Genomic DNA, 12,414 nt, shown 5'->3' on the forward strand with positions numbered 1-12,414 from the left:
GGGGCTAAACAAACACTAAGAACTAAAGAAGTGAACAGGCGAGGTATTTGGAATGCAGCCCCCTATGAACCACAAAAGTCATGTGCCCACAGCACCCACCCCCCACACCCAAGGCAGGTGAAGCGAACACTGTACCTTTTTCTCTGGAGAAAACCTTAGAGGTTCTACAATGTACAAGTCATCAGGACCTACTATAAGGGAGAGAGGAGGCCAGCGTTAAGGCGTGCTAGTGAGAATAATGAACACAAACTTGAGGACACTTGCAAGTAGCAGGAGTTACTGCATAACAAAACACACAGGAATAACAAAAACGGCATGAAAGACAACCGAATTTCTCATTTTTGTTTCAGATTTTTTCGAAAAATAATATTCTGTCTGTTTAAAAAATAAATAAATAAATAAAAATTAAAAAAGCTGCAGTTAGTTACTACTTGCAAATGTCTCGACGTGAGCCAGCCAAAAAAAGAGAGAGAAAAAGGTGGCTCTGGTGTCACATGCTCAAAGCTAAAACGTGTGTTCAGTGTGTCCTGGACCCTTTGTTTTGGTTTAGCAGGCATCTGGGGTGGAGACACTTCACACGCAGACGTTACCAATGGCAACAGAACCTCATCATCATGCTTAGCTCTCCTACAGAGCAGCGCAAAGCCGCATGGTGGTGATCAGAATGACAGGGCCAGCACAGAGATCTCCTCACATTAGGAGACCAGCAGACGTCTCCCCCGCGCAGCACACGACGTGTAGTACACATTTAGCATGAGGGCATGTTGTCAGACTGCAGCACAGCACCGCAGGCTTGAGAAACAGGGGAGCACAGCTTGGCTGACTGGAGAAGAGTAAGCCAGGAGGAACTGGCTGCTGTGAGTGTGAGATGTGTAAAAAAAAAAAAAATTAAGAAAGAGAGAGAATATAGAAGAGTCTTGTCTCATGTGAGACTCTTACCTTCTGATGTAGGCAGCTGAAAAGATGTGGCGTGAACGAGAGGACACGAAACTCTGCGCTTCAGCCTTGTGTCATCATACGATGAGAAACATCTGAGTGGGAAGAAAGAAAGGAGCGAGAGGGAGACAGAGGGACAGAGAAAGAGAGATGGGAAAGTGTGTGTGTGTGAATGAGTGAGAGACAGAGGGGATATTAAGTAAGAAACAGCAACAAAGAAACAGAAAGGATGGGGCCATTCATAGCTGCAGGGGAAGGTGGGTAATAGCTCCATTTCAACAGTTCAATAGTCTGTGGGAGTGTGGATTTTTGCATGTGGCTGTACCTATTGGGACTGGGGTAGTGGTTGTGTCTGTGTGTGTGTGTGTGCGTTGTTGCCTTACCTCTTTGGGCTGGGGTAGTGGTTGTGTGTGTATGTATGTGTGTGTGTGTGTGTGTGTGTGTGTGTGTGTGTGTGTGCGTTGTTGCCTTACCTCTTTGGGCTGGGGTAGTGGTTGTGTGTGTGTGTGTGTGTGTGTGCGCGCGTTGTTGCCTTACCTCTTTGGGCTGGGGTAGTGGTTGTGTGTGTGTGTTTGTGTGTGTGCGCGCGTTGTTGCCTTACCTCTTTGGGCTGGGGTAGTGGTTGTGTGTGTATGTATGTGTGTGTGTGTGTGTGTGTGTGTGTGTGTGTGTGTGCGTTGTTGCCTTACCTCTTTGGGCTGGGGTAGTGGTTGCTCACAGGGACAGCTGTGCTCTGGCTGTGACTTGGGGAGCCACGACAGCACTGCACGCACAGAACTAGACCCAGCAGCAGACAGAGCAGCAGAGACACCACCAGATAACTCTGCCTGTCTGACACCTGTGACGCACACACACACGTGCGCAAAGATGCACTTTAACAGCAGCATCTGCGTGTCCGTGTCCGTGTGTGCGTGTCCGTGCGTGTCCGTGTGCGCGCGCACGCGTGTGTGTGTACCTCTTTCTGTAACTGGCTCACAGTAGCAGACAGGTTAAGCATGAGCTTGGTGATGTTCTCAAGCTGGCTCTGTAACATCTGGATGGACTCAGTCTGCTTCTGATCCTGTAAGAGCGCACACAACCATATCAAACCATATCAAAGAGCAATTCAACATGAGCCTGACAGCAAACACAAGCACATCAGCCTGCAAAACACTACAGTTCAAATCTATGGATGCCATTTCAGTTTAACATGTATCTGATGCTAATCACCTGCTCTTCTGCAATCCTGGAAGTGTTCTGCAGTTTAATGATGGTCTTATTAAAGGCTCTCTGCATCTCTTCCATTTGTTTTCGGTACCTGAGTGACAGCAAATGAGACCAATCAATAACACCACACAAGAGCACAAACCAGCCAATCACACTTCAAATAAGTAGGAAATATCATTAAATAAACAAGTGTGTGTGCATGCGATCACCAGCTTCTTTATTAGAAAATCACTATCAGTGTCACACATCTTGTAGGTACATTTTATAATTTACAGACTCTGTTCCATCTGTTGCCATGCAGTTTATTAGTCAACCTCCATCCCGTTCATCATTGGTCAGTTTCTGACCTCAGGGCCACTGTTGATTGGATGTTATTTAGGTGAAAGTGGTGCTGCTGTATTCAGAATAGTCTGACATAGCAACGGCTGCTATGAAGGAAAATTCGGATCCACAGGAAGAAATTAATCAGAAAAACTACATTAAATTACTTACAAGTTAATTTTCAGTTTTAATTTTTCTTATTAGGCTGAAGACTGGTGAAGTCACTGTGTCTCAATCCTTTCCCTAGCTGGCTGTCCAACAAACCAACTGTATATTACTGAGAGAAATCATACTGCTTTGTATCTGTGACTTATAAATTCTATCATAGCAGCACAAACAAAACCCTAAAATGAGTACCCATGACCCAGCTTGTCTCTGACGCAAGACATACTGTGCATTGAAAATTATGTCATGAATGAAACACGTGTGTGTGTGTGTGTGTGTGTGTGTGTGTGTGTGTGTGTGTGTGAAGTGAGAGAGAGAGAGAGAGAGAAGAAAAAAATGGAGCCTGACCTCTGGCTAAGCTCCTCCAGGTATCTGCTGCTGAGAGACATGTTCATCTCCAGGGCTTTGATCCTGTTGTTTAGCCTCATGAAGACAGACTCCTTCTGGTTGGAGCCGTGCACCTGGTTACCATTGCCATGGCTCGGCTCGGACGCGTTCTGTAGCTCAGCATAGAAGTCGGTAGCGGCGCGCTGCTGTCCGCCCTGACCGGCCGCCACGCTGAGCAGTAGGTCCTCCACCGGCTCCTCCTGGGACGAGTCAACCATCTGCTGAAGGTCCTCCGGCCCTGTAGCTCGGTCAGGTTCTGAAGCCTCGGGGCTGGGCATAGGGAGCTCGGTTGGGGGTGGGATGTCGGTGGGCTGGGTGTGCGTGGGAAGAGGCTGCAGTGGCTGTTCTATGGTGGGTGCGGGAGGCTCAGACATTGGGGGGTTCGTCTCAGGTTCTGGAAGCTCGGAGGTAGGAACAAGGACGGAGGCGGTGGGGGTGGGGCTGAGGCAGTCACTGATGCTGCCGTGGGGAGTAGTGGCCATCTCATGGACGTGTTCCAGGTACGGGGCCTGGCCATTCTGGGGCTCGCCCGTAGGGAGGGTTTCTGGAATGTCTACAACAGGAGTGGGTGTAGAGATGTCGGAGAAGCTGGGAGGTGGAAGAGGAGAGGTGTGGCTGGGCTCCAGGACGACGGTGTCAGGGACAGGCTCCGCCCCAGACTCCACGGGTCGTGCAGGTGCAGGGGTCAAGTCGGTAGGGCTGAGCCCCTCATCCTGCGGTTGTGCCGGTTCCTCCTCTTCTGGAAGGTTCTCGGAGGGTGGGGAGGGCGTCTGGGTGGGGGTGGGCACAGGGTAGGGTCTGTGTAGTGGCGTTTGCAGGCGGGTGCATGTGTGGCCGTGGCTCTGGCGGTCTCTCTGCAGGGCGAGGGCGGCCGAGCAGTAGAGGTGGAGGTGCTCGTGAAGGCTGGCCAGACATGACAGGGTAGACAGGTGGCCACAATAGACTCCATGCTCTCTCTTCCATGCCTCCTCCCTCCTCCTATCCTCTTCGTCATCTCCCTCCAACAGTGTCACCGTGGGCGTGGCTGGCTCCTCCTCTTCCTCAATGAGGATAACAACGCGGTTCTCCTCGGGGGCCGGCGCTGACGGGGACTCGGAAATGGGGACTTCTGGATCGGGTTTTACAAGAGTGGGATCCAGCTCTGAAGTGTGCATACTGGGAAAGCAGGAAGAACATGAGCACTCTGGGCGCGGGATCGGATGAACAAGCATGACAACTGGAAGCAAAAAAAAACTGCTGTGCACTCACTTCACTAGAGGACTTACAGGTTTGTATAAAAATAAACTACATTTCTATTACATATTAAACATGGCTGTGTTATGTGTAAGTTTAAAAAAAGAGGCAGGACATTGCAGACTTTATTTCACTTATTTTTAGACATGGAGCTGAACTGTTGGCTCGCTATGTGAACAAACACTGACTAGTTTGAGCCGGAAAGCATTATACCTGTGGCTGAGTATTGAGCAAGGATTTGGCAGCATTAAATGATTAAATGACACACACACACACACTCACACTCACTCATGTGTGTGTGTGTGTGTGTGTGTGTGTGTGTGTGTGTGTGTGTGTGTGTGTGTATATATATACGCACATTGCTTGCTGCTCTGTGGGGGTGGGTGTTGGTGTGAATATGGTCTCTGTCGATAGACCTGTGCCATTTTCTGTCCCTGAAGACATATTCCCTGCAAGAGACCAAACAAACTCACTAATATACTGAGAGAGTAAAAGTGGAACCCAGACCAACCATGAAGATGCCACGAAGACACCATGTACAGGGACATTTAGACTCACACTGAGCAGTAAGTGGAAACGGGACGCAGAGTGCGAGAGAAAGTACACACATCAAAGTCACGGCCCACTGCTGAGCGTGTGGCTTCAGCACAGACCCCCTTTCTCACACCCACACACAAACAAAGAGGCTTATTGTTCATCGACCCCATCAATCAAGACTGAACACATGTTGAAAAAAAGCAGAGACAGCAGGGAAGCACCCCCAGAACAGGACAGCATGAAAACGGGCAACAGCACTTCTTAATCGGAAACAGCAGGACAACACCAGAATAAGCCGATGGACCACCAGCACTCAAAGTTTACACACCTACTAGCCAAAACTGCTTAAGGTGTCAAAAACAGAGGAATAAACTTCCTGGTTGTTGGCAGGACTCCAGTTCAACAGCATCTCTGACCCTAACCCTACCATATAGCATGCATTCTATGAGTAGATGACAAAGCACTTTTGTCTGCCAAATGCCATAAATGTAAATATAAATGAGGAAAACTAATGGTAAAGACCTAAACCCACAAGTCAGTAAAATACACGCCACAATGTGGTTTGGCTGAGTGAAACACCAAGCCAAGTCCCTCCTGATCACTCCTGGCTCAAGGCTTATTTGCTCAGTGAGAGAAGCAGCTTTGCCTTTGACTATTGCCTGAGCAAACATTGCGCCTACTTCTCACATACTGATCATACAGTAAAACACTACTCATTGTTCCATGCAGTATATCAATTTTTTTTTTTTTTTTACTCTTCAGTTTGGCTGAAATGAAAAGACAGCGGTAAAGCTGTAATAAATGGTGGCCATTAGCACTGTGTCTGTCCTGGCACTCTGATTCTTGAATCTGCGCTTGGAGGGTCATTCGGGTTGTTTGGACTGTGTTTGCAGGGTTACCCAGGCCGGTTGGGCTATTTGCAGGGGGAAATCAGTGGGGGTTTGAGGAGAAAACCATTATATTGTACCATTCATCTGTGCTCCATCCTCAAGCTCTGGTTTTCCACCCAGGACATTTGCAGCAATGTTGTTGACCATAGTGAGGATGGCATCTGCAAAGAAGGAAGAAGCACAGCTGTGATTAAAAACACTGGCCTACAAAAACCATACTGAACGAACACACACACACACACGCGCTGTAGATATGGCCATGTAGGTGGGCAGCCACAGGAAGATCTGATGGCGAACACCCCTTTGTTGTGCATAATTTTTCAGACCACTGCTCATTAACTTTGACATGGGGGCCCCTGTTAAGCAGAGCTAAACAACATAAGGCAATAAGAGTTCAGTCCCCCCACAGCAGCACATGCAGTGTGTGTGTGTGTGTGTGTGTGTGTGTGTGTGTGTGTATACAGTGTTGTGCATATTTCTTGCATCATTTTGGAACAGGCAGTCACTGTGCAATGCAAAACCATTGAAGCAACAAGGCCAGAATGCCAGGCAGCTGGACAAGGACTACATTTCTAGAGTGCTAACTTGGAGCACAACACATCTTAGTGGTTTATAAATTTCCACTAAACTGGGTGTATACTTGAACAAACTCATCCAACGTCTTGCCTTCCAGCTCATATAGTTCCCGTTGAAAGCACTACCATGAACCAATTCAGCTCACAGTCCAAAAGCAGGAAAGAGTCATCAGCCACTGTCTCTAGACTGAACCTGAAGATATGAGAAATCAAAAAACCCTCAACAATGATTCTTATTCCCACATGATGGCCTTCAAGATACCAACACCACCAGCCTGTTACAGGGACCCGACATCTTTAGGTGTACTAGAGACACCCGGTCATCACTCTGTCCCCAAAGCTGGCCAGTACCCAACAGGTGCATTCTGAGAAGGTGGAATCCACCAGGCAGAGGGAACACAGGAGGTACGCACTTGTGGCAGAGCCCAGGAGGTTCTTCGATGGCTTGTCCTCGGTGGGAAGGTAGCCCCGGGGGTAATCTGTGAAATGGAGGTCTGGAGTTAAGAGAACAGCTTCAGTATGGCCGCTACTGCTGTAATATGCAAGATGTGTAATATGTGTAACAAATCCAGTTAGATGTACGCTGCCTGTGGTTTAGGGAATACGGAAGTAGCATCCTATTTAGCGAACCAAATGGCGCGCGCACATGCATGCGCACACACACACACACACACACACACACACACACACACACACACACACACACTGCTGAAAGACACAAAGACAAAGGGGAGGTCATCATACCGTAGTCCTCATCCAGGTACTCGACCCTCTCTGAGGGGTACTGGGAGTCTGCGATCTCATCATACTCCTCCACCATACTGGTACCAAACACCCTGAGAGAGCACGAGAGAGGAGATGGATCAAGAGGGAGTGGCAGGGATCCATGCATTACAGATGCTTAGTCCCATACAATATCTCACCAAAGCAGCTGGCACCACTACAAGCAGGGGCACGCGCATTTATGTTCAAGATTTCCTTTAGCTGAAAGATCGATCGCTACATTTCTTGCAACTCACCTATAGGGTCTCACAGCCTTTATATCAGAAAATCCTTCATCCAAAATGCCACATTTCAAGATTTTGCCTTTTTTAAGGAGTTTATGTAAGAGGGACGTTTATTCACCTGGGGAGGCTGGAGAGACCTCTGATGAATGTGGTATCAAACAAAAAAAAAAAAAAAGCAGCTCAGATTTTTAGGACAAGAATAAAGCTGTTTGAACACAGACCTGAAAATGCTCAGGAACTGAATTCATGTTTCCAAAGCAGATCAGAAGTGACTCAGAAGCTACAGGTCTGAGGCTCATGCATGTCATTAGAGGAGAGCTGGTCTTCCTGTTTTCCATAGCCACCCTCCAACAGTACATAAAAGAACTGCTTTATAGTGTGAGTGCGAGTGTGTTGCTGTTGCTTTGCCTCAGGCTTGGCCACTGCACTGGCCTCTAACCCACATTACCTGTTCTGCCAAGGCGAACAGACCAACTCCCACAGCCAAAAATGAACTCAAGCCTAACACCACCTCTAATAAACCCCCAAAGGGGAAAATCACCCTTCACTATGAAGGCCTATTCATAGATTCCTCAGCTCTCACTTACATACTGTGTCTAAAAGATTATCCAAGAACACTACTTAACAAATGTTTTTGGACTAGACTAAGGACCACAAATAGGACCACCAAGATAACTGTAATGCCATGAAACCACTGGGTATGGGGCTTGACACTGTGCAGCAGTAACAGCCACACATACACTTCCCTGCTCAGAAGATCTCAAACAAAATGTGTGCCCTCCCCAACTGAGATACTACTGTATTTTGTATGTAGTTACTACCAATCCGCTCAACCTAAAAAACATAAAAAGACATACTTGAAACAGGCCCAACAACCAAAGAAAAAAAAAAGTCTGCCTAATCACCTGATGAGGCTGAGGGGGCAGAAATGTTCGGATCCGAAATGAGAGAGCAGCTCAACCTACAGAGAGGGAGAGAGAGAGGGGCCAGAGCATTAACACAGAGGGACTGCAGGACGTCCACCTCCTCATCCCAGCCAAGCACAGCCAGAGTGACGCGTTTGTACAGAGCAGTGAGAGGAAACAGAATGTGTGGAAGCAATTGTGCGCACGCGTGTGAAAACGTGACGGCATCAAGCGTATTGGGACTTGGGTCCTACCACCAAAGGCTCACACTGGTGTATATTTAAAATGGCCGAGAGAGGAGAATGCTAACCTTCATGTACTTGATGAACATCTGAGGCAAGACAAAGACCAGAGAAGGGGAGAGAGAAAGAGAGAGAGAGGAAAATAAAAAAATAAATAAATAAATCAGTAAACAAAGAGACTTCAGGTCAGACCTAAGCTCAAACATACCTGTGTTTAAGACTTGAAAGACTAAGCAGAGAGAGAGAGAGAGAGAGAGAGAGAGAGAGAGAGAGACCCCCACTGCATTAAGTAGCAAAGCAGATTATGAAGGCACAAGCCCACAGAGAACACTCCCCAGCATAATAAATTGGGTTTCACTTTTTCATAATTGACATGCTCACATGCACACACACAAACAAATAATGATTTAATAAAATGAGTCACACTTAAGTATGACAAACTTCCAGAACAAAAGAGAAAGCACAGAACACAACAAGAGGAACAAGTGAAACAAGAGGACCACGATGATGTCATGCACTGCCAACTACAGCCGCAGACAAGTCAGTGTGACTCAGATGCTTGTCAAATTACCATCCACAATAAACAGGGTCCTTTTAACTCTCACACAAACACACACACACTCCGTAGCCATGTCCTTAGGGACAGCTAGACAATAGCTTGTCCCTGACCACAGCCACCTTCTGTGCCCTCTACTGCTACTCGGGCACATGGAAAAGCAGCAGAAGAACATGGCGGCCAGGAGCACAGCTAGGTAACGGAAACACGCCAGACCCTCTCAAACGAGGGGCACAGAGGCCAAGCAGGAGGAACAAGACACCACGGGCCAGCGCAGCGTCCCGCCATCCTCGTAGGGGAGCACCTAGGTAGTGGAGGCAGCCTCACGTTTGGGCCTATGAACTTTACCTTGACGTATTTGGCATAGAGCTGCTCGTCCAGAGGGAAGCTCTGCACTGTGCGCTCGTCCCGCGCATGGAATGTGCCTAGCTTGATCCATTTGCTGGTTGGGTACCTGACAGTGGGGGAGAGAGAGAGAGAGAGAGAGAGCGAGCGAGTGTGTGTAAGAGTGAGAGAGAAACAGGTGAGAAAGCGAATGGGAAAAAAAAAAGAAAAAAAAGAAAGACATAATACAGTTGCAGATTGCTGTTCTCATACCTGTCACTTATGGACACCAGAAAGTCTTTTGGTGTGGAGGAGAAGAGTTCAAAGTTCGCAATGTCAAGCTGCTTCACCTGGATTGGCTCACAGAGCTCAATGACGAACCTGAAAGCACAAATGCATGGGGAGGGTTTGGAGGTGGGTGGGATTATGAGGTGGGGGTGAGGGGCATAAGATGACAAAACAGCTTTACAAGGTCACTTTTCACACCTAATTTATATGCCCAGAATACACGTGCTGCAAGTTCCCATTGACCCCATCTGGTGATATAAATATCATTGGCTGCACTGTCACACATGTGCAGGTGCGTACTGTGTGTAGCTCAGCAGCTGGGCCAGCTTGCAAGAAGACTACGTGAGAGTGTTTGCATGTGCATGTTTATACAGGTGCACGTGTTGAGAGAAAAACAGGTGAAGGACATAGGGAAGCTCTGGATACAGAATAACCCCCCCCCCCCCAACATTTCACAGAAAGATTAATACATGAATCTCACATGCTCATTTTCTGCTGGGCTTCAGTAGTCCAGTTCACTGTGAGCAGAGGTAGTGCTCAGCCTAGCTGGAGGGACTTACCAGATCTTATTACTGCAGGGGTTCAACATGTACAGATCCATATTCTCCATTAGAATGGCAGGAGTGCTCTGAAGATGAAGAAATCGCGCACATACACGCAGTTAGACAATTCCACTGACACACATTTAAATGTGCACATAACTAAATTGTAACAATGCCTTTATATGCCTGGACTGTGTCATTGTCTCATTGGTATTCTGACTATCTTCTCCCATGCCCCCTTTTCCTCCCCCTCAGAGCATGTCTGGATTAGACCCGAGCCCCTCTACCCTGCCCTCTGCTGGCCCTAGACCCTAGCTCCTCTACCCTGCCCTCTGCTGGCCCTAGACCCTAGCTCCTCTACCCTGCCCTCTGCTGGCCCTAGACCCTAGCTCCTCTACCCTGCCCTCTGCTGGCCCTAGACCCTAGCTCCTCTACCCTGCACTGTGCTGGCCCTAGACCCTAGCTCCTCTACCCTGCCCTCTGCTGGCCCTAGACCCTAGCTCCTCTACCCTGCACTGTGCTGGCCCTAGACCCTAGCCCCTCTACCCTGCCCTCTGCTGGCCCTAGACCCTAGCTCCTCTACCCTGCCCTCTGCTGGCCCTAGACCCTAGCCCCTCTACCCTGCCCTCTGCTGGCCCTAGACCCTAGCTCCACTACCCTGCCCTCTGCTGGCCCTAGACCCTAGCCCCTCTACCCTGCCCTCTGCTGGCCCTAGACCCTAGCTCCTCTACCCTGCCCTCTGCTGGCCCTAGACCCTAGCTCCTCTACCCTGCCCTCTGCTGGCCCTAGACCCTAGCTCCTCTACCCTGCCCTCTGCTGGCCCTAGACCCTAGCTCCTCTACCCTGCACTGTGCTGGACCTTAGACTCTCTACCCTGCTCTCTACCTTGGCTTCATTATTGGCTGCGAGGATTTTGGCCCCACACTCCACTGATGCGTAGTTATTCTTAAAGTTCTTCTGAATCTTCTTGCCTGGCTGGGGGCTGCCGTTGGACGAGGAGTGCAGAGACTGACCTGGAACAAGAAGAATTCCACTCATGGTTAAAATCTCTTTGGGTGCCTTATTTGATCTTATTGTGATTTATTCTTGAATGGCTCAGTATGTACACACGTATGCAGACATCCTTTCCGAAATACCTATACCTGTATGTAGCAATTTCTGTGTGTGCAGGTAAGTGTATCCCATAAATGTGGGATTTCACTTAACTGTGTTTGCAGACACAACGAACAAAAGCTTTTAGTGAAGGGAGAGCTCTGAGAAGTTAGTCAGTGGTTAATGTGTGACCACATTTACTACAGAGTTCCCACCAGCCGTCTAGCACTCAGGCCTCCGTGTCCTGTGGCTGTCTCAGCTGAACTAGAGTAACAACAGTTCCCTTAACAGATCTGGGGGAGGGGGGGTGTCTTTCCATTTCTTATTCTGTTCAGATGTCCTGTTCCGTGACACAATAACCTAACTAAAGGTGAACAGAAAAGAATAATTAAATACCTTGACCTGACTGTGACATGATCCCAATCATTTTTGATACAAAGCAAGGCAAGTTTTTATTTATTTGTTTTCTAATAAATTACACAAAACTGGGATTCATGTTTGTAATGTGTGATGCACCAACCTGAACTAATGGATCATCCATCATCAATATCTGTTTGCAAACCCATTACAGTATTAGTCAGTGTACACTGTATACCTCATAACTACATAAACAGTGCTGGTAAACAGGCCTCCAGAGAAGCCTTGTGTGTTAGTGGATCAGGCTAGTCCTTCATGACAAGCCAGCCGTCTCTCATATATATGACTGTCAAAGACGAGGGTTAGGAAGAGTGATGGAGAGACTGCCGAAGACCAAGAGAAGCATTGGTGTTTCAATAAAGAAAACAGAAAATAGACAGACAGGCACAGAGACAGACTATGCACAAATTAACCGTTTAACTATTAACCAACAACAGTTTTTTAAGCAATATAAAAAAGTATAGTAAAAGAAAAATAGGCTACACATATCAGTGATCTCATGGGGGCATGTTAACATGTGCAATCAACCATAGATCCCTACAGCTCAAGACGGATGACGAGGTTGTGTGTAAAATATACCTGTAATATACCTGAAATATAGCAGTAGTACTAGTACAAGTACGATGTAGTAGACTTGCAAAGCAAACCACCAGAAGCATTGGGAGATGCAGGACAACAACCTCTGCACGCCACGTTAGTAGGGAGAAAATGCCATGTATTACCACATCCCATACAGAACTACCATTACCATGAAGCATGTTTTGTACTGGGTCACTGACACTGGTCCACTG

General features: G+C 47.8%; 1 protein-coding gene across 7 annotated transcripts in view; it reads right to left on the minus strand.

The window, feature by feature from the left end:
- Positions 1-12,414, minus strand: part of suco (SUN domain containing ossification factor) — a 41,884-nt gene that overhangs the window by 3,548 nt on the left and 25,922 nt on the right. For 4 of the 7 annotated variants that reach the window (XM_081718120.1, XM_027026001.3, XM_027025998.3 and 1 more), the window contains 16 exons: positions 11,000-11,127; positions 10,133-10,200; positions 9,558-9,665; positions 9,309-9,414; positions 8,473-8,493; positions 8,163-8,218; positions 6,995-7,086; positions 6,664-6,729; positions 5,753-5,836; positions 4,607-4,697; positions 2,977-4,170; positions 2,146-2,233; positions 1,892-1,996; positions 1,626-1,774; positions 940-1,031; positions 136-191 (listed from right to left, as the gene is read on the minus strand). In XM_081718120.1, the coding sequence (XP_081574246.1) occupies positions 136-191; positions 940-1,031; positions 1,626-1,774; positions 1,892-1,996; positions 2,146-2,233; positions 2,977-4,170; positions 4,607-4,697; positions 5,753-5,836; positions 6,664-6,729; positions 6,995-7,086; positions 8,163-8,218; positions 8,473-8,493; positions 9,309-9,414; positions 9,558-9,665; positions 10,133-10,200; positions 11,000-11,127 (2,504 nt within the window). The remainder of the gene's footprint in view (positions 1-135; positions 192-939; positions 1,032-1,625; positions 1,775-1,891; positions 1,997-2,145; positions 2,234-2,976; positions 4,171-4,606; positions 4,698-5,752; positions 5,837-6,663; positions 6,730-6,994; positions 7,087-8,162; positions 8,219-8,472; positions 8,494-9,308; positions 9,415-9,557; positions 9,666-10,132; positions 10,201-10,999; positions 11,128-12,414) is intronic. The other 3 variants (XM_027025999.3, XM_027026000.3, XM_081718119.1) reach the window with 3 other exon arrangements.

The sequence above is a fragment of the Electrophorus electricus genome, chromosome 7 (genome assembly GCF_041902795.1).
Source record: "Electrophorus electricus isolate QZ-2024a chromosome 7, ASM4190279v1, whole genome shotgun sequence".
NCBI classification, from domain to species: Eukaryota; Metazoa; Chordata; class Actinopteri; order Gymnotiformes; family Gymnotidae; genus Electrophorus; species Electrophorus electricus.